Below are 22,132 nucleotides of genomic sequence, written 5' to 3'. Positions count from 1 at the left end.
CTGCCTCTCGCCTCCCAAGTGCTGGGATTAAAGGTGTGCGCCACCACGCCCGGCCTTGGGCTCCTTCTTTATGGGATATGTCACATACACGTTACAAAGAGTTTTGATGTACTTGCGTCTTAAACTTCATTGTGCACACGGGGGATTGAATTATTATCAATTATCAGGAAATTTTTCACCAAATTGTGCTGAATTTAAATAAGCCTAAAATAAACTTCTCAGGGTCGGACTCCCAATTTATGAACCAGCGCCGGCTGCTTAGTTGAAGCGGACAGCCTTCCTGCCTCCCGCAGACAGTTACTCCGCTGCCTGGGGGTGGTCGCAGAGATCCCCCAAAGGGACCCCAAAAGAGCAAGGAGGTGGCTTGAGAGAGAGCCGGGAGCCGCTTTCACAGACAGTCCCTTAGAAGGCCTTCTGTGGAGGAGAGGCAGAGCAAGGGCCAGGCTTCCTGAGAAATGAGGAATCAGGTTAAAGCTGAAGAGCTGGGGGAAGTTGGACGGAGTTAGTGCGCAAAGGTTGGCGTCTCGCTCTCTGGAGACTTTACTAGGACAACAGGCCATCTGTTTGGACGAGGGAAGAGCTGGCCTTCGGTGCTCCAGATCGCAGTGGCTCCAGCTGGCCAAGTAGGCTTCACCACCACAGTCCCTGGGGCTGGTTGGGGACAAAAGGTCTGGGGAGGACAGAGACCCACCAGGCAGGCCTTCAGTGTGCATCCCCCCCACCCCCACCCCCTTCTCTCATTTGTCAGGGGAAGTTTTTAATTAATGGTGTGTAATCTGATCTGGCCCTTCTTCCTGCTGAGTACCGCTTTCAATCAGCAGAGCCATCTGCAGTGGCAATTCATAATTCTCTCGAAGGGGAGGGGGGCGCGGGATGGGTGCCTTGGTGATTAATACAATTAGCCTTTTATGTTCATGATTGTCTTAGCGGGAGCAGCTGATATGAGCCCAGAGCCTAGGCAGTTACTTCCGATTGGCTGGCAGGAAGCCCCTTGTCCCCCCACCTCCCACTGCTCCTCTTTAACCCACCACCTCAGGTGTAAAGAGGACAGGCCTCATCTGGGACCATACTGTGCAAGGCGGGAAAGCCCAGAGAGGGGTCAGGCTCTGGGACACGTTTGGCTCCCGGGTTTAAGGGAAAATGGGGACCAAACCAGAGACTCTCTTTCCAAGAGAGCCACTTTGGTTTAAGGCCAAGGCTGAAGGAAAAGACGTGGCTAATGCTCGCCTAGGCTGGGCAAAGCCCTAGGTTTGACCTCCAACACCACATGACTGTGCTGTGGTGGCACATGCCTGTAATCCTAGCACTCAGGAGCTGGGGGCAAGAGGGCCACAAGGTTGGTTTGAAACAGGGTCTTTACTCTGTAACCTGATCTGGCCTTGAATTTGAGAGAAAAGTCCTGCCTCAGCTTCCGAAGGGATTGTAGGCTCTTGAGCTTTTTAGGTCACCGACTCATTTCCTCATCTGGAAAGCTCTGCAGTGAAGGTGGCTGGGAAAGCCGTGTGAGGCCTGCTCTTACCTCATGCCACTGAGTCAGAGCTCATGGCTCCTCGCACCATCGTGCTAAATGCCATCTCACACATGTGAGCATGGCTGCTTCCTGTGCGGTTCAGGGCAAAGGCAGAGCTGCTACTAAGGAAGACATTGCCTCCTTTCCACACCCTGGGCTTAGCTGAGCCGTGTGTGTGTGTGTGTGTGTGTGTGTGTGTGTGTGTGTGTGTGTGTGTGTAAGTACATGCGTGAGTGCGTGTGAGTGTGTGTGAGTGAGTGTGTGTGTAAGTATGTGTGAGTGTGTATGAGTGGGAGTGAGTGTGTGTGAGTACATGTGTGAGTGTGTGTGTGTGTGTAAGTACGTGTGTGTGTGTGTTCCTAGAAGTGAGGTGGGCTCCTCCAAAAAGCCACACACAAGAAGAGAAGTCGCATAGTAACGGGCTTCTCAGCCCTGGAGAGCCGGTAGCGAGGAGCGCTGACTTGGAGGAGCTGGGAGACTGGGGGAGGCTGGTGACAGAATGAAAAGGGCTTTGCGGACTTGAACTTCAAGGGAAAGTAAACAACAGAAGTCGAGGGTGATGCTGCACACCTGTGGTCCCAGTACTCCAGAGACAGAGACAGGCTCCAGGACGGATGGACAGACGGACCCACCCACACACACACACATACACACACACACACACACACACACACACACACACACACACACACGAGCCACACCGTGCAGCTGAGCCAGATGCAGTCTTCCTGGACTGCTCGGCGACCAGGAGGAACTGGAGGTGAGGCGGGAAGCGCTGAACACACAAGAGGAGGGCTGGCGTTCACTTGCGGGGCTGGCTGCACCACGGATGCCGTCAGCACAGCCCCCACCTATGCCAGCCCGGCACGTGTACCGGCCCCCCGGGACAGCCTCAGAACACTGAGGTGCTTGGAGCTGCCATCTAGCCTCCACAGGGAGGTGAAGCCTGAGAGACAGCTCTGAGAGCACCAGCGCCCTGCCAAGATCCCGGAGCCTAGCCCTCTGCACCGCACAGGGTTCCCTGAGCTGGCTTGCAATCCTAGCGTCTTACAGTCTACAATTGGCCTGAGCCAGCTTCCAGAACAGCTACAGCTGCCTGCAGGTGCACCAGCTTTCTGGACCCATATCAACTAGGGCTAACGTCAGAAGAAACTCAGCCTCTCAATCTGGGGTTTCTACCCCACACCCACAGGGGCAGCTAAGGGCAACTCTCTCTTTAGACAGCCCCTCCCCCAGCTGACTCCTGCTCAGTCTTCTGAGTTTCTAACTTTGTGAGTGAGGTATGGGTTTGCACAAGGTTTGAAGAGTAATTCCGAGAGCCACTTCCATGACACCACGTTTAGTCCGTGGTCTTATCAGACCCCTCTTCCCAGAACAAGGCTGCTCGTGTTAGCCAACAACTGGCTCAGGTGTGTCGGCGGCACAGGTGTTGTGGCTGATGAAATGCTGGCAAAGGACGTCAAGGAAGGACTGTCTCTCCTGGTGACAGCTGGAGGAAGACACCACACACACACACACACACACACACACACGTATGAGTACACACATCTAGTGCAGTGCAGTTGGCACACTTGGAATCCTAGCTACTCTGGAAGCTGAGGCTGACCCTGTTGTTCACACATATCTGAAATGACGAACGGTGTTTAGCGGGGTCTGATCTGATCCATTGGCCACTGTACTATATTTACAGGGAGCTTACAGGAAGAGACCTTTCATGTTTCAGAAACTTTCCTTTGCAAATCTGGGCTTTTCTTTTTATTTATTTTTATTTTTATTTTTTTGGTTTTTCGAGACAGGGTTTCTCTGTGTAGCCTTGGCTGTCCTGGACTCACTTTGTAGACCAGGCTGGCCTCGAACTCACAGCGATCCACCTGCTTCTACCTCCTGAGTGCTGGGGTTAAAGGTGTGCGCCACCACGCCCAACGCCCAGGCTCTTCTTTGCTGAAGGGTTCCTTGTAGCTCGTTCTCCATGAACACTGCCCCTCACACCACTTCCTACTGCTTGTTACTTTTGCAGTAATTTCTGAAGCCTTTTCTGTTTAGGAATGTGACCTTTTGTTCATAATAAGTAAATGTTTTTTCTTTGTCTTTTCATTGCCCTTATAGTGTTGTTTTTTCAATATTTACAGTGTAAAATAAAATACACCAAACTGCACAGAATTGGATAGTTAATGAATAAAACAATAGTAATGAGAGAGAGAAAGAGAAAGAGAGAGACAGAGAGAGAGAGAGAGACAGAGAGACAGACAGACAGACAGACAGACAGACAGACAGAAGCAGAGAGAGTGAGGCAGACAGACAGCACCAACATCAGATCTGAGGTTTGCGGTACAGCATAGGGTAATATCCTTGCTATCTGTAACAAGGTTGCATGATGGCAAGTTGATCAAGATTCTTGTTAGTGACCTTGAACTCCTGATGGAAGACTCCCCCGGGTGAGGAGAGAGGATTACCCACAATGCTGCTCCACGGCTGTCCTCCGTGCCGCAGAACAAGCCCAGGGAGGCAGGGAAGAGCCCAGAGAAAAGGAGCTTGATAGGTTTTGGGGTGTTTTTTTTTTTCTTTTTACCTAAGCTTAGGACCAGCTGCAGCGGTGTCAGAGAGAAAGGCAGCGAGGAAGTTAAGAGCTAATCAAGATGAACCCTTGTAGCCACGCTGCGGCCACTCTGGGCAGCCATGGCAGGGGGCTGCCACAGGCAAGGTCTGCAATCACTTCTCAGGGAGAGCTACCCAAGGCAGAGTCACGTTCAGCAAAGCTGAGGAGGCCGGGCACCGCCAGTGAAGGGGGGTGGTACAGGAGTCTGATGGCACTAATTAGTAGACTGCAGGTAGTGGACAGAACAAAAAAAGAGAGAGAGAAAGATGGAAAATGGTTTTTCAGAGCTCTGATTAGGGCAGATGAAGAAGTCAGGGCTCCTGGAGGAGAAGGCCAGAGACGGGCGGGGACCAGGAACTCCCGCCCTGACAGGCCAGAGCCCAGCCCAGGACCTTCATCTGTGACATTGAGTCTAGAGCCATGGGCTCAATGCTCTCCACCTGGGGACAGCTTCCAGGCCCCTCGCTAACTGGCTTTCTCCTGAATTCCAGCCTTACGTCACGACTGCTGAGCGCATCAGCTTCTAGCTCTAACTCCCCTGCTCCCACACTCTACCCTGATTCTGCCCTCGCACGGAAAACCTTTTTTTCAGGGTTTCAGCACCTGTCACAAAAAGACCTTTTAAAGAAAATTGCATTTTTAGTCTACTAATTTGAGGACAAGTTTCCCTGACTTCAGTGTCGTCTGTCCCACGCTAGCAGGTTTACAGTTCCCTCATCAGTTTCCCAAGTCATGACTCTGCCGGTCTCATTTGTGGTGGCAGGTAACTATGTGGCCCAGGCAGGCCTCACCCTTGTAATAATCCTTCTGCCTCAGCCTCATTGGAGTCATCTTGATCTACGTGATCATAAGACTTTCCTTGGTGGTTGTGCATTTGGTGAGTAAATTGGACAAGGATCATGAGAGACAGTCCCCATGGCCAGCTCTGATGGGACCCACCTACAGACTGCGCTGCGTCAACGCACTCATCTCCGTCTGACAGTGGGTTTTGTTTGGTTGGTTTGTTTTTCGAGACAAGGTTTCTCTGTGTAGCCTTGGCTGTCCTGGACTTGCTTTGTAGACCAGGCTGGCCTCGAACTCACAGAGATCCACCTGCCTCTGCCTCCCAAGTGCTGGGATTAAAGGCGTGCGCCGCCGCCGCCGCCGCCGCCGCCGCCGCCGCCGCCACCACCACCACCGCCCGATGTTTCTCCCTTCTCTCTGGGGGTGACAACAGGGACAGATTTTGATCCTGTATTACAAGTTGTCTGTCTGCTCCTTTGTGCTCGGAGACTGTGTAGATTCCTGGTGTCTCTGCTTTCCCTGGAGCAGCTATGCTCAGACGAGGGCTTCCCTGGGGTTTTGTTTGTTAGTTGGTACCAGGAACTGAACCACGGGATTCAATTTCCGAGCCTCCATTCTGAGCATGCACTGCCTCACTGTGTCTTAGCTACTTTTCTACTGCCATGAAGAGACACCAACCAAAACCAAAACAACTTACAAAAGGAAGCATTTACTTGCTGGGTTCAGTGTCGGGGGTAAAGTCCATGACCACCGTGGTGGGAAGCATGGCGGCGGGTCAGCAGGCACCACAGTAGAGTAGAAGCTAAGGGCTGACAGGATGAGACAGCAACCAGGACACAAAGGTAGACAGCCGGGCTGGGATTGTGTGGGCTGCTGAAGCCTTAAAGCCCACCCATAGTGACACGCCCCCCTCCAACAAGGCCACACCCCCTAATCCTTCCCAAATAATTCCACCAACTGGGCACCAAGTGTCCCAACATATAATCTGATGTGGGCCATTCTCCTTGAACCACTACATACTAGAATTGTCTTTGATCATGGAAGGTGGTGGGTTACCAACTAACAGAACAGCTTATGCCAAAATAACATGAAATGTAGGAATATATGCTGTAATTTTATTAGCCAACAAGAAAAAGAACAAAGGGTACATTGTAAAAGTCCACTGATTATAAGATGCCCCAAACCTCCCAGCATTAGCCAGGTTGGTTTTTTTTAAATCTTTCTTTTTTTTTTTTTAAGATTTATTTATTTATTATGTATACAAATCTCGTTATAGATGGTTGTGAGCCAACATGTGGTTGCTGGGAATTGAACTCATGACCTTTGGAAGAACAGTCAGTGCTCTTAACCTCTGAGCCATCTCTCCAGCCCTAGCCAGGTATTTTTAAAGCACATCTTATAAACAATGAAAAGATCATTTCTCTTTCAAATCTTGGCTCTTTAAATCAGGATTTAATAGGAACAAAAGGCCAAAGCAGGAGGCACACTGGGAGGCCTCAAGTCTTGTTCCCAGTGAGGTGGCTACCACTGTGCTCCTTACCCTCTCCACACCCACAACACCCAGCAGACAGCCACACCATTGTCCTTGTGGTGGACATGGAGTAGGCGTAGCCTAGGGGAAAGTCAGAGGACAGCAAAGGAAAGGATTCCTCCGCTGCATGGAGAAGCCCTCGAGGCTCGTGGTGAGCTCATCTTGGCAGCGAAGGGAACCAGGGAAGCTGAACCCATGCCCTGCCCACCCTCCACTCAACTGACGGTCACGGCAGCAGTGGATCTACTCAGGGTTGGGTGGGAGCAAACTCAACAGCAGTGGATCAGCCACCCTCCTACCTCCTGTCTTGCCCTGTAGGTGACTTTGTCAGGGCAGCAGAGGGAAGTTTGAGGGAGGTGAAAAAATAGTGTAAAATGAGAGAGGGGAGTTGGGGGGAAGGGAGAGGGGGAGCGGCCTTGCAGAGCAGTCTCCTGGTCCTTTCCGTAGGGCTCCACACCTCAGCCAAGGACACAGCGCTCTTCTGTAATTCGGAAGCTGTTGGAGACCCTTTCTCAAGGCACCCAGCACGTCCTCATCAACATAGCTGCTCCCTGTTTAAGAGCTGCTTCTTGCCAAGAGCCCAATTTTCCACGACTGTTCAAATCAAACACCAGTTGTACTGTTTGGGTGTGTGCCTGGAGCCTGGGCCCTCTTGCACACCTGACAGAGCACGCTCGCTTCACTGAAGCCACTCTGCTCGTGTCACCCTTCCATTAAGTGTCCTTAAAGCCAGTGCTGGAACGCGCTGGATCTCTCTGGAGCCGGCATTCTGCCCGAAGTTTAGCAGGCAGTCTCTAACTGACAGGACTGGCACCAGCTCCACCAAGCTCAACAGTCTCGTCCAAGTTCTCGTCACACATCTGCGTGACCTCCCTCGCTTCTCTCAGTTTTCACTCTTTGGCACCCTGCCAGGGCCTCTTCCTGCCTCCTCAGCTCTTGGAGCCGCTTTTCTAGCCTTTACCTTCTGATATCCCTTATATGCCTGGGCCCAGGTTCCCCAGGGACTGGGCTGTGGTGTTCCTGAGGGGGCTGTGGCAGCCGCGGGAGCTCTGTGTGGCACAGCCCAGCTCTGGCACTTCCAGGACGATAACAGCCTAGCACTTTAACACTATTATCCAGCCACTTCCCACCCCACCAGGCTATCTTTCCCGGATCCTCCGAAGGAGCGCAAGCAGCACCATGGGAAGATGCAGAGATTAGTCATTTCCTCTGACCCAGCTAAGATGGCTTCCTTAAGCTGCCGACCGATGGCGGGAGGTTCCCATTAAAGCAAAGCAGCTGGAAAGGGCTTAGCCCTTCTTTAATGCCGGCAGCTGTAGCTCCGATGTGGTTGCTCTGCCGAGGGGCTGGACACCATCCAGATGCATCAGGCGGTTAGCCATAGTCAGTGCACATTAGCCCAGGAGGGTAGAGCAGCCAGCTCCTTGGGAGGAAAGGCCGTGCTTTGTTGAAGCACCCCCCACCCCCAGGCTTTTCTTTCCAAAGATGAAAAACCCCAGCCCCTTTGCATCTCTTTAGCTACTGCACACTGGACAGAGCACGTCATCTCCCCTCTGTGGTAGGAGCGACTCACCTAAGGGCAAAGCCACTTGTTAGTTTTGACAACAGAAAGACTGGACCATTAAGCACAGACTCCCCTCTCTACGGCCTAACGAGTTCTGGTCCCAGGCATGCATACACGTGGGCACACAGACTGACTGCTTTGTGGAGAGCACGGAGGCCCGGGGTTGATGAGGGCAAAGCTGAACAGCCTTCGGGAGACCTTGGCACAGCGCAGGCAGCCAGAGATCACTGGAAGACTTCTTACTCAAAGCCAGATGGTAAACATGAGGGAGAACTAATGCCACTCAGAGGGAGAGCCAACAAGCTAATCTCAGGACGCGTTCCTTAAAGCTGGCTGAGAGCTTGGCTCAGACTTGTCTGTCTTTGGCCCTGAGCCACAGAGGCCACGCATGGGTGGCAGGAGAACCGGGCACCACAGGAACAACCTCTCGTGCTCATACCTGTTCCTTCTCCCCCTTCCACACAGAGGACAGCCCGGGGCCATCAAGTGCAAGCCCTCCGTTCTGTCCTGCAATACCCCACCCGGCAGGGACTCTGTCCCCAGCCCTTGCCCTGTGCTTTCTGGGCCATCTCTGGAGAACGCAGGGCCGCGTGGACACAGAGTTATCAGTGCAGGCTTGACTTACAAGGCTGGGTGCAGTGGCATCCCTTTGGCTCAGGGGTGAGACTTGGTCTCAAATAAGTTCTTAGAATGATGAGAAAAGAGTTTTGAAACGGAGATGACTGCTTCCCACTTTACTACGGGGTTTTTGTTTGTCTGTTTAATGTATGTAAGTGTTTTGTCTGCATGTACGTGTGTTGCCCTTAGAAAGCAGGTGGCCCCCCTGGAACAGGAGGTACTGACAGTTGTAACCCATTGTGCAGATGCTGGGAACCAAGCACACGTCCTCTGGAAGAGCAGACAGTAGCTCTGTCCATCACTCAGCCATCTCTCCAGCGCTTTACTACAGCTCTGTCGTCAGTTCTGAGAACTGAACCCCTGGGGCCTCTCAGCTGCTAGTGAAGCACTGTCCCACCAGCCAGATCCCCAACCCTGTGTCTTTTTCTTTTTTTGGTTTTTGTTTTTTGAGACAGGGTTTCTCCATGTCTTCCAGGCTGTCCTGGAACTCACTCTGTAAAGCAGGCTGGCCTTGAACTCACAGAGATCGGCCTGCTTCTGCCTCCCGAGTGGTGGGATTAAAAGTGTGCACCACCACTCCTGGCCCCAACACTGTTTTCTCAGTTTAAAAATTTGAGACATGGTCTCGCTAAGCTGCGCAGGCTGGCCCAGAACTCACTGTCTCAGGTGGGCCTTGATATGGCCCAAGTTCCTGAGACGCTAGACTCCTAAGCTTGTGCTGCCAGGCCCACTAGCTCTGCTCACCTATTATTTGAGCATTGGTAGATACAAATAATACTGGGTCTAAGTAAAGACAACTCAAGCTATTAGGTATTAAGTACCATTGAAAGGACTATGCTAACAAGAAGTCTGCAGTGGCATCCACCATTGCTGACACTAGGCTAAGAGCTGGAACACCAAGGTCTAATCCCAGGTAAACTATAGTTTGTAGGCATTTGGGTCAAATCATCTCAGTGAATTTGCCAACTGGGACACATCATCCATCTTTCTGCTGTCAGAGGGTACAGTGAGGTCAAGTAAATATTAACACTCAAATGGGATAAATCACTCTCTCAAGTGTCCTAGAGCTTGGAGAGCTGCTCCAGTGAAGAGCATTGTGTCTCTAAGAGCACTGTGTCTGCTACGGCAGAGGACAAGGCGTCCGTTCCCAGCACCCACACAGAGGCTGACAACCACCTGTAACCCCAGTTGCCCGGGATCTGACGTCCTTTTCTGGACTCCTTGGGCACCTGCATGCATTTAATGCATATACGTACATGCATGCAAGACACATAAATAAATGTATAAGAAGCATTTTTAAGTACTAGAGATTTTAAGGAGAATCCATCCTTAATTTCAGTGATGAGCAGGAGTAACTGGTAAGTGCCTATCAGAAGCCTACATATTCATTTGTGTCTGAACCAGGCACACAGATGGTGGCCAATTGTGTGGCGAATAGCAGTTCATGATAAAAACAAAGGGAGGGCTAGGGATCTGGTTCAGATGGTTGAGTGGCTGCCTAGCATGCGCACACATGGAGCCCTGGGTGTGAGCCCTCGCACCCTGTAAACTGATGTGATGGCACAGCTGCCATCCCAGCATTCTAGACGTGGAAGTGCAACAGTCAGGAGTTCAAGGTCACCCTCAGTTACGTTGCAGGTTTTGAGACCAGCATGGGCTACCTGAGACCCTATCTCACAAACAAAAATAAACAAAACCAAAACAAAATCCCCGAGTCCAGTGATGAGTCCCCAAGTGGCCTTCTTTCCCATCCTACATGACCATGAGGACAAAGCTCGCACACACAAGGTTATTCCTAGCAACACTGGCCATTTTCCACCTGACTTATGAATAGAAACCATCAACAAATATAGCTCTGAGAATCCAGGGAGCACCTGGCCTGGTGCCTTCCTTTATTTACAAAATATACCAGCTACAGGAAGCATATTTTAAAATATCACCAAGTTCTTAGGTTAAGTGGTTCTCCAAGGCCTGTGTACACTAAAAGCACAATGCAAACAGGTCCAGATCTACAGGTGTCAGCGTTCTCTGCACCCTAATATGGCTAAGCCTGAGTCATCGCCAAGACCACATTAAAGGACACTGGTTAAGAACCTACTGTGTGAGATGAGCTGACTTAAACACTGACCCCCGTGGTCATACTTACTTCTCAAAGCTGGATCTCCACAACAGCTCTTTCCCAGTCATGTTAAAAGTCCTAGGAGGAAAAACAGCCAGAACAGCACATCTCCAAATGCACACTCTAAGTGTAGAATGGATGGGTACAACAGTTCACACCGGGCACGTGTGTGTAATGTATGCAGCTATGCACATATGCACAAATATAACAGCTGCTCCCATTTGTGTTTTCTTTTCTTTTTTTTTTTTTCTTTTGAGACAGGGTCTCTCTGTGTAGCCTTGGCTGCCCTGGACTCGCTTTGTAGACCAGACTGGCCTCAAACTCACATCGATCCGCCTGCCTCTGCCTCCCAGGTGCTCGGATTAAAGGCGTGCGCCACCATGCCCGGCCCCATTTGTGTTTTCATTTCAGGCAGTTTCAATTCCCAAAAATATCAATTGGAAAATCCCACAAGTAAACAACTGCTAACACTTTTAGTAAGCTCAATACCTTCTTCACGCCAATTCTGCCGTCCTCTCTGGGATGAGTCGCCGCCGCCGCTGCCACTGCCGCTCTGCCCACTGTTTACACGTCATGTACACGATCTGTTAAGCACTTGTTGTCAGACTGCCAGGGTCTCACAGTGCTGTGTTCAGGTAATTCTTGCTTTACTGAATGACGGCCTCAGGCACAAGAGTACGATTTGGATACAAAAGAGAGAAGCCGTGCTTCCTTTAATTGCATAGGGCATGGCAGTGGTAGCCTCAGCACTTAAGAGGAACAGCAAGATCTCTGTGAGCTCCATGTCAGCTAAGGCTACAAAATAAGACCCTGTCAGAAGAAGAAGAGAGAAGGAGGAGCCTGTGTGGTGGCATACGCCTTTAATCCCAGCACTCGGGAGGCAGAGGCAGGCAGATCACTGTGAGTTCGAGGCCAGCCTGGTCTACAAAGCGAGCCCAGGACAGAGAAACCTTGTCTGGGGTGGGGGTGGGGGCGAGAAGAACAGAGCAAGCTATAATGCCCCTGCCTGTCCTCTGGGACTGCCCAATAATTTAAGAAATGAAGAACCCTTTCCTTGTATTGGCACATTTTTAGTTCACAGCCAGAAGTTACTTTCTTCCCTAGTAAATCAGCCGCATACCTTAACGTGGCTAATAAACCCTTTTTATTTCTACAAGAGGCAAAAATCGCCCCTTTTTCCCCTTTTTTCTTTTCATGCAGTCTTACTGTACAGCCCTGGAAATCAGAGATGCATCCGCCTCTGCCTCTTGACTACAGGAATTAAAGATGTGTGCCACAACATCCAACACAAATTCAGCTTGTTTTTCTTCCTGTCTTATATTTTACTATGTAGACCAGGCTGGCTTCAAACTCATAAATCCCACCTTCTCTGCCTCCCAAGTGCTAGGATTAAAGGCCTGCGCCACCACCAAGCCCAGCTACAAATTCATCTTCTTGAGAAAGAAGAAATGGTTAAACATCCAGCAATAAACTAAAATTGTTGCTGTTGAATCCAGCCATGTAATGCTTGCTCAACTGAGTAAACATCACCAGGGAGTTATGTGTAAGTTGAGATTTGAGGTTTAGATACTCGATTATTAGCCTTGGGATAGTGGCTCGTGTCTACAGTTCCAGAACTTGGAGTGCTAAGGCCATGGGACAGCCATAAAGGCAGCCTACATAGGAAGTGCCAGGGACACATTGAGACGCTGCCTTAAAAATAGAATTCTCACATTTTTTTTGCATCAAAGTTAAACAGCATCAAAAGTGAAGTAATTCCAAACCAGCCCGGGCCACAGTGAGAGAGAGACATGGCCTACAACAAGAGGGATGAAGAGGCAACAAGAGAAAGGTTACTTACAAGCACGAGATACAGGTCCAGCCACTTCAAAGCACTGGATCCCTTTAATTAATAAGGCCTCGGACAGTCGAGCTGTTTTGTGTGAAGGGTTACGGAAGCTGAAAGCACGTACCCTCCCTTCGCTAACATCAGACCCATTTCCATGGCTAAGGTCTCTTGGCTTAGCTCAGAACCTAAGCAACCAGCTGCCAACAGCTGGCGCATGGGACAGTTTCCTTCTTCATTAACAGGCCATCGGTTCCCGCCTAGGGCAGTTGTGCCTTCACTAACATTACACAACCCATTTGCTTCTTCCCATTAGTGACTCCAAGTGTACCTCGGAGAGAAGCTACAGGAAGGCAGCTGTGGCACCCGGCCAACCTGAAGCTTGCAGAGTAGAAAAGAGGGATCATCTAGGACAAAGTTAGAAAAAAGCCTAGCAGGCGTGTGTGTGGGGGGGGGGGGGTGAGTCTGGGAGCTGGGGCCATCTTCTGTCAGTTTGCTGAGGCAGATGGGCCCTGCTGTGAGAGCTGCCCCCTCCTGGGAGAGAAGCCAGGAGGTGGCCTCCTCTCCCCACGGCTGCACATTACGCCTGCGACTGTTTGCGTTCAATCTTGGATGTGTTCTGCTCGCCAGAGTCAGTGCTGTAAGTGCAGGTGCCCCGGTTAATCATCCCAGCTCACTCCAGAGTCACTTCCAGCAGTGAAGAATGTTCCAGGCAGCCAGCCAGCAGCAATTTTTTTTTCTTTAAATCTGCACCATTCTGATCCCTAAAGACTAGTTTAAAAAGTTTATTTTTCACCTAAAATGCTTTCTTCAAACAAGAAGATAACAAATCTAGGACGTCAGTTTAGAAAAACAGACTGAATAAAAAGGAGAAGCAAAGCCTACAGGTAGGAGAGATGAACAAGAGACTCAGAAGACGATCCCTCTGAAAGGTGTTGAAGGACAAGGAACAACTTCACATTCATTTTGAAAATTTATTTTTTCCACATAATATTCAAAATATCTAAATATGTCTTACAGATAAGCATCCGTGTGAGTCAGAAAACTCCCTAGGGATGGAAGCCATTTTGGACACTGGGAACATGTTAATCAAAGAGCCAACATTGACATATATGCATCTGTTTCATGGGAAAAGTTCACCACCCAAAGTGCAAAGACAGAAGCAACCAACATTTTTGCTATATAAAAATACTGACAGTCTCCTGAAAAGTTAGCTGACTTTTTAAACAGGCTCCACTGGATAAGGCACAAGAGGGTCCCTTGTCAAAATCCGGACAGATCCAAGGGGCTTTGGCCCCACTAAACTCCAGAGTCCAGCACGGTGTGGGTTGCAGACTGTGGCGCTGTCCACGGCCCAGATGACTGAGGTGCACTCAGACCAGCGCCTCACTCTATCCGGTTGCTGAGGCTCCATGTCCCTAGAGCAGGACAGAGAGCCAGGCTTTGTGCAGGGCCATCCTGCAGCCTCTGTCCTGAGATAACTCAGTTTTATCTAAGAGGTAAGGTTTCTGTCATTGTCTAAGTGACACCAAAGGGAAGAGACACCTTTCATGGGCAATATTTGGCTTTAAGCCAAAGGGACACTCCAAGAGTCCCCACCAATCCCTACTAACCCTTCAGCCCTATCTAAAAGCTCCCGCCAGCTAGCACAGGTGCTATTAAGTCACGAGGCAAGAGGGAGTATTGAAAATTAAACTCTAATACACATTAAACTTTATTTAAAGCCTGGAAAATGCTAAAAGAAGTAATTACAAATGAGGCTGAGAGCAAGCAGGTATGTTTCCTGCAGGTAGCAAATGCTGGACACCAGGCAGAAAAGGCTTTATTTGAGGTATGGAGCAGGGAAAAATTTGCCTTGTTGACCTAAGTTGGTGGCAGACTTGCTCTTGTTCCCAAATCTAAAAAAAAATAGAGAGAAGGAGTCAGAAAAGTACTCTACAGGGCTGATGAGGGCGGTGCCACAAAGAAAGGCATCACTGCTTACACCCGGGGACTTGATCATCCCTGGCAGCCACAGGAAAGTGGAAGGAAGAGCCAACCCCACGGCTGTCCTCCACACGGGGGCCATGGTGCACACATATTGTGCACATGCACACAAATACACATTTTCTAAAAGAAAGCATTCTATAAAAAATATTGAACAGGGGCTAGAGAGCTGGCTCAGTGGTTAAGAGCACTGACTGCTCTTCTAGAGGTCCTGAGTTCAGTTCCCAGCACCCACATGGCAGCTCACAACTGTTTGCAACTCCAGTTCCAGGGGATCCAACACCCACATACAGACACATATGTAGGCAAAACACCAATGCCCAAAAAATAAAAATTAATTAAATTTAAACACATTGAATAAACAATTAAAATGTTACTGATAGAAAGAACTAAGTATAGGAGATGTGTAGGGCTATTCTGGTTTTTGTTTTTGTTTTTTCAAGACAAGGTTTCTCTTTAGCCCTGGCTGTCCTGGACTCACTTTGTAGACCAGGCTGGCCTCGAACTCACAGCGATCCGCCTGCCTCCGCCTCCCGAGTGCTGGGATTAAAGGTGTGGGCTATTTTGTAAGGTGCTGCTGACACCCAGTAAGTCAGGTCACAGCAAAGACCTTCATTCTGACAGGGCCCCTTAGCGTCTAGCTACTTCTAGTTCAATTATTCTTTGTTTGTTTTTTTCTTTTTTCAAGAGAGATGGCTGTCCTGGAACTCACTGTGTAGACCAGGCTGGCCTTGAACTCACAGAGATCCACCTGCTTCCGCCTCCAGAGTGCTGGGATCACAGGCGTGGGCCACCGCCACCCAGCCTCCATTAGTCTTTTCATTGAGTGTTTTTTGTTTTTTTTTTTTTTAAGCTAAGGCCCTGGCTAGCCTTGTACTCACTCACAGCAGCTGTTCTGCCTGGGTCTCCCCAGTGCTAGGACTCCGGGGACTGCAGGGAGATGCATCACCATGTCCAGCTTCAGTAAACTACTGTCCTCAAACCTGCAGAGCTGAGCTCAGTTTCTAGGAACCACAAGGTACATAGGAGAGCTGACTGCTACAGGGCACGCTCTGACCTCAGCCTGCTGCTGCTGTGACTCACGCACGAGCACGCAGGCACACACGCAGGCAGACACGCCCGGCCTTCTGCATACCTGGGAGTGCTCTTGGAGAGGCTGTACAATCTCTGTGACAGGGAACTTGATAAAGGAGTCTTGACAAGCTGGAACTCAGGAGTGGTCACAGGCCCCAGTAAGCTCACTTCAAATAAAATTCAGACACAGTTTTAAGAGAATGGTTAAGATAGCTTTCACACTGACTAACCCTGAAGGCTTTGCCCATTTTGTAACTCGCTTCTGATTCGTTTGAACTATCCAGGCAACAACCCAAGGAACTGCTGGCATTCACTTCCGGATGCAGAGCATCCTCAAGCTCTGAACTTCACACAGCCGACACCGGAGCATCTGACTTTTACACATATTAGAAGAAACAAGACACTTGTCTTGCAAACAATCGTGTACTATGTTTATGTGGTGGGAGTAAATGAGTTTACTCACATAGAAAGCTGGTGGCAGCACAAATGCAAAGGTCACAGCAGAGGCAGATGGGAGGCCACTGAGGGCTAAGAGGCAACGCACTGCCAGCAAGCCTCATGACCTGGGTTCAATCCCTGGGGCCCACATGGGGGAAGAGAAAGCCAATCCCTCAAGTTGCCCTCTGACCTCCACAAATGTACCATGGCACATGCACCCACATTCATTAAATACAATGTAATAGAAATTTTCAAAAGAGAAACCAAATCAGTAAAACATGCCAACAAACCTAAGATGGGAATTAACCCTTAGGGTATATCCACGGTGCTAGGCGTAGGACTACTACATGTAATTAAGAAAAAACTGATGACTTCTCGGGATAACTGTGAGGGTTGGAGCAGGCTCACTAGAGGAGCTGAGAGGATGGCCTGAGCGCACTATGCAGCAAAGGGTTACCTCAGCTCTCCATCCTCCTGCCTCCACTTCCCAAAGTGACTACACACGCTTATCACCACACCCAGCCAGGATACGTCAAACGGCTTGAACAAGCTCAGGGCAATGGGCACAAGCCCTAGCGAGCAAGCATGGGGTAGGGCTGACCTTTAACATCTGGCGTCCGTGGTGTTGCGTTCCCATTGCCTCGCTGGATGTCAATATTCTCTTGGTCCACCATCATGAACTGATTCCAGTATTCCAGGGGCAGAGAGAGCAGGCGCTCCACCACCTAAAGGCACCACAGTTAAGGCTCACTTCACGGGGCTGTTTGTTTGGTTTTGGTTCTCTGTGTAGTCTTTGCTGTCCTGGACTCACTTTGTAGACCAGGCTGGCCTCGAACTCACAGAGATCTGCCTAAGGCTCACTTCCTATATTCCTTTTCTTGTTGAGTTTCTGAGACAGTCTCACTATGCAGTCCAGATGATCCTGGCACAGCCTGCCAGTCCATGTGCAGTGTGCAAGGCTTATTTTGTCACTGTGCCATGCACTGCAAAGCTCATAATTTATGTACCCGTGAGAGAGAGAAAGACAGACTGTGTGTGAGTGTGTGTGTGTGTGACGTGCACATGCACATCACCCCTACCTTGAGCTGACGCTTGATGTCCTGGAACATTGTCACTGGATCTGGATTAGGCACAGTGTGGGCAACTATTGTAGGGCCAAAGACCTTAGCTAGATTGGCAATATCCATCTTTGTGTTCGGACTCTGAGCCACTCTAAACAGAAGAGTATATTATATTAAAAAAACTTATTATACCTCTTAAATACATACCAAAATATACATTCTATAAGAAAGCCACTGACTGTCCACACGTCCTAACCCCCAGGACACACTATCTCCCAAGACAAGTCTCTGCTGTACTGACCTCTGCAAGTGGATCATGAGGAAGGCTAAGGTGTCCCTGTTGGCTTGGGGCAGCTCACTGACAGCCTGGTACATGGCGGCTGTGCTGTTGTCTTCATCTGTTATCTCTGTAATGAACAGAAAGCACTAAGAGGCCCAGACAGCGGCTTCCAAACTATCGACCACGAGGCCCATCTGTACACCGAGCTCTGAGACCTCTGATGAGGTTCATGACAGCATCAGACTCCAGTTTCATTAACAAGCAGGGCACTGGCTAACAGTTCAATGAGAAGTCAGAACTTCCTAAAAACCACCGCTGCAGTTAGAGAAAGCAGCTGGTACCCAGTGTGCTGGGAAGACACACAGCAGTGATGACAGTCATGACAAGGAGCTCATTCATACGCCATCTCAGGACCCACACGCACCAGGTGCTATGTTTACATGTGAGCATGAAGCAAAAAAAAAAAAAAAAGGCCCCTTGTCTCATGGAGTAAACACTACTGGAAGAGCTGGTCAGGAAAAACAAAAGCAAAACATGTGTTAGGCAGTGGCACATGAGACAAAGGAGAAGAGGCCACGGAGTGCTATAAAGTCAGAACCTGCTGCTTCACAAGACGGTCAGAAACGTGGGGTTTTGGTTTTGGTTTTTTGGTTTTGTTTTTGTCTTTTTGGTTAGTTTTTGAAACTGGGTCCCAGGAAGCCTTATCCAGTCTCAGACTCACTACATGGCCAACGCAGCTCTCACACACCTGGCCATCCTGCCTCTGCCTGCCACGTGCTGGACTAGCACGTCACACACTTGGCTTAGGAAAGGTGGGCTTTTGTTTTGATTTTTTATTTTTACATACATTGGTACTCTTCCTGCTTGTATGTGTGTGTGAGGACATCAAATCTCCTGGAACTGAAGTTACAGACAGTTGTGAGCTGCCATGTGGGTGCTGGGAATTAAACCGTGGGACCTTTGGAAGAGGAACCAGTTTTTAACCACTGACCCATCTCTCCAGTCCCAGGAAAGGTGTTTCTGAGGACAAAATATATGAAGAGAAACTGGGGAGGAGGAATAAAGGAGCAAACTACAAAGAGAACTAGTGGGAAACAGTTGGTGTTAAGACAACAAAGCTGGGTGGTGGCACACGCCTTTAATCCCAGCACTCGGGAGGCAGAGGCTGGTGGATCCCTGTGAGTTCAAGGCCAGCCTGGTCTACAAAGTGAGTCCAGGACAGCCACGGCTATACAGAGAAACCCTGTGTCAAAACAAAAACAGAAACAAAAACCCAAACAAACAAACAAACAAAAAAGACTACAACAAATATAAAGGACTCGGAGTGGGTGTATGCTAAGAAGGCCTGGAGAGATGGTTCACAGCCAGAGCACAGGCAGCTTTTACAGAGGACCTGGCTGCAGTTTCTAGCAGCTCGCAACAATCTGTAGCTCCAGGTTCAGAGGACACCCAATCCAGGCCTCTGTAGGCATTTCGTGCATGTGTGCACAGAAAGGCACAACACCTATACTTATAAAATAAAAAGAAACCCAAGACTCCAGAGTTAGAAAAGAGGAAGGAGGGATATAAAGCAAAATGGTGCTGGAGACGAGACCAGGAGCCAAGTCACACAGGGTCTCTTCAGCCGCGCTAAAGACTGGAGTTGAGTCTAACAGAGCTGGGTAAGCTGCCAGTGGCGGCGCACGCCTCTAATCCCAGCACTCAGAAGGCAGAGACAGGTGCTGGATCTCTTGAGTTTGAGGCCAGCCTCATCTATAAAATGAGTTTCAGGACAGCCAAAAATACAAAACAAAACAGTAATAAAATACAAATGATGGGCAGAAGTAACAGAGCAAAGGGACCACAGCAGCACCTGTGTGGAGACTATCCTGTAGGAGGCACAGCAGAGCCGGGACAAGCTGTTAGCAGGTTCTTAGAATAGCTCAGGGACAGGTAAGTGCCATGACTTGTAACAAATACCATATTTAAGGTGTATTTGCAAGGCTGCTGACAAGAGTTGTGGTGGAGGGCTGGAGAGATGGCTCAGCGGTCGGAAGCACTGACTGTTCTTTCGGAGGACCCGGGTTCAATTCCCAGTAACCACATGGCAGCTCACAATTGTCCGTAACTCCAAAATCTGACACCCACAGACATATAATGCACATAAAATAAAATGAATAAATTATTTTTTAAAAAAAGAGTTGTGGTGGAAAAGAAAGGAATCAAAGATGGTTCCAATTTCAAAGGGACAACCTGAAAGTTGAGCAAGAGCAAAGAGCAATGACAAATCCTATTAAGTCCTACTTAGTCTAACTCTTCCCCTCATTTCACGTGTATGGGTGCTTTGCCAACATGTAAGTAGTGGCCGAGGGGGCCAGAAGAAGGCATCAGATCGCCTGGGTCTGGAGTTACAGACAGTGTGGCCCACCCATGTGGACGCTGAGACTCAAAACCAGATCCTCTGGAAGAACAGCCAGTGTTCAACTACTGAGCCATCTCTCAACCCCTCTAGTCAGGGGAAGAAACGGTGTGAAGAGACGCATGCACCCAGGGACCTGCCTGCCTCTGCCTCCCAAGTCATGTGCCGCCACCACCCAGCTTACCCACCATCCTAGACTGAACGCCAGTGAGCAGTCAAGTTCTGCCCTTACCTGCTGCCTCCATGAAGGCTTTGCTTAGCCAACAGGTCAGAAGGGGTTCTTTGAGGTTTCGAAGGAAATCTTTGAGGAGGCTGCAGATGGCATGGATGTCGTCCACTTTGCTGAGGAGGGGGACAGTCTTCACTTTGAGGAACTTGTCTTTCAGCTCTTTCACTGTCCGGTCACAGCCTGAGATCCGGTACAAGCCTGCCTGTTAACAGACCACACTTGTTTCCGAATTTCTAACCCTGATACAAACGGCAAGCCCACCCGGTGCAGAGTCCACTGTACCTCAGTCAGGCCTCGCTGCTCGATCTCATTCACACAGCTGACAACGATGGCAGGGATCATTGGAGACGTCTGGGACACGAAGTCTGCCAACACTCCCTGGAAAAAGGAGCTGTGTTATTTACACCACTGAGTCCAAGAGACAAAGGCCACCTGCAAAGAGCCGCCACTGAACTCTAGGGAGTTGTGTCAGCCTCTGAATTTCTCGACTCAAAGTACACTTAGAACACCTTGGGGGCCGAGAGACAGAGCACCTGCTGTCTTCCTAAGGACCCAAGCTCACTGCCCAGCACCCACAGCTCCTCTAACTCCAGCTCCAGGGCAGTCTGACATCTCTGGCCTCCAGAGGAAACTGAACATGTGCACACTCCCACCCTATACATTGTTTAAAAAATAATAAAAGTTTTTAAAATCCTGGAATAATGGAGTGCAGCTCCATTAGTGGAGTGTGCATGGGGAGCAAGCATGAGGCCCTGGTTTTGATCCCACAGTGACCAATGTCTACTACCCAAGCTCTCTGGAGACAGAAGCAGGAGGACCAGGGGTTGAAGGCTATCGTAGGCTACACAGTGAGACTGAGGCCATCCTAGGCTACATGAGTTCCTGCCTCAAAAACAAACAGACAAATGAGCTTGGTCTCTTTTCCCACCTTCATGCTGTGATTGATTTATATGTACCAAACTTTATCATGGGCAAAAGTAATAATGCCACCAGCTGTGTACTTCCTTATACTCAAAGACCAGAGAAAGCAAGCAATGAAGAGATTACAGATATGAGCTGGGTGTGGAGGCACAGCCACAGCCTTAAATCCGCAGAGGTAGGCAGACCTCTGAGTTCGAGGCCAGCCTGGTCTACAGAGTGAGTTCTAGGACAGCCAAGGCTACACAGAGAAGCCCTGTTTTGAAAAGTGAAATCCACAACAACAACAAGTATACTGACATGAATCCTGCATACATTTTAGATCTGTTTTGTGTACATCTAAGTGTTCTGCCTGCATGTGGGTGCTAGGAATCCAGCCTGGCCCCCTGATAAGAACTCTTAAGATTAGTAAAATGCCGGGTGTGGTGGCTCACTCCCTTAATCCCAGCATTCAGGATTGCTGTGAGTTCGAGGCCAGTCTGACCTACAAAGTGAGTCCAGGACAGCTAAGGATACACAGAGAAACCCAAAACAAACAAACAAACAACAAAAAACCCCAGAACTTACTTTCTCAAGCCATTTTTTTCTGCATACAATTCTCATACACTAGTTCAGATCACAGTCACATTCTAGCCACTCTTGCTGTCATGAAAAAAAAGTCCTCTTGCGGAGGCCCTGAGCTCAGTTCCCAGCACCCATGTCACACGGCTCACAACAGCCTATAATACCAGCTGGGAGGCTCTGGGACTTATGTGCACATGCATACATACACATAATAATAATAAAATAATCTTCAAAAATAATTTCATAGCTGGGCAGAGGCAGGGGGATCTCTGTGAGTTCAATGCCAGCTTGGTCTACAAAGTGCATCCAGGACAGCCAAGGCTACACAGAGAAACCCTATCTTGATGAAAAAAAAAGAAAAAGAAAAACCAGCTCCGCCCCCCCCCCCAAAGCCCTGGCAGTACACCTTCTAAAGACTAAAGAAGTAACAAATGACTGCTGGCTCCCATAGGTCTTACCTCCCCAATCTTTACAGGAGTTCCCACCAGGGGAGAGATACAAGGAAGGGGACATCGGTCCCGACATTCCGGATGAGAGACCAAACGACAATCTCGACACTTCAGGGACAGCTTGCCAAACTTGATCCGCTTTCCACAGGGGACACAAGACTCAGGCTTAATAACCTGCGGATGACACAG

The 22,132-nt window shown here is 49.4% G+C and overlaps 1 protein-coding gene across 2 annotated transcripts in view; it reads right to left on the bottom strand.

Moving 5' to 3' along the window:
* Nucleotides 1–14,229: 14,229 nt before the first annotated feature.
* The window catches only part of RACGAP1 (Rac GTPase activating protein 1), a 28,859-nt gene continuing 20,956 nt past the window's right edge, over nt 14,230–22,132 (bottom strand). For both annotated transcript variants that reach the window (XM_084751472.1, XM_084751473.1), the window contains exons 10-17: nt 21,953–22,117; nt 20,295–20,390; nt 20,016–20,214; nt 17,407–17,512; nt 17,124–17,256; nt 16,646–16,769; nt 15,668–15,773; nt 14,230–14,444 (exon numbers count right to left, since the gene is read on the bottom strand). In XM_084751472.1, coding sequence (XP_084607598.1) covers nt 14,369–14,444; nt 15,668–15,773; nt 16,646–16,769; nt 17,124–17,256; nt 17,407–17,512; nt 20,016–20,214; nt 20,295–20,390; nt 21,953–22,117 — 1,005 coding nt within the window. In that variant the 3' untranslated portion in view covers nt 14,230–14,368. The remainder of the gene's footprint in view (nt 14,445–15,667; nt 15,774–16,645; nt 16,770–17,123; nt 17,257–17,406; nt 17,513–20,015; nt 20,215–20,294; nt 20,391–21,952; nt 22,118–22,132) is intronic.

Source organism: Acomys minous (genome assembly GCF_964271855.1).
Source record: "Acomys minous genome assembly, chromosome: 12".
Lineage (NCBI taxonomy): Eukaryota > Metazoa > Chordata > Mammalia > Rodentia > Muridae > Acomys > Acomys minous.
Note: the sequence above shows the minus strand (reverse complement) of the source record. Positions and strands in the feature narration are given on the sequence as shown.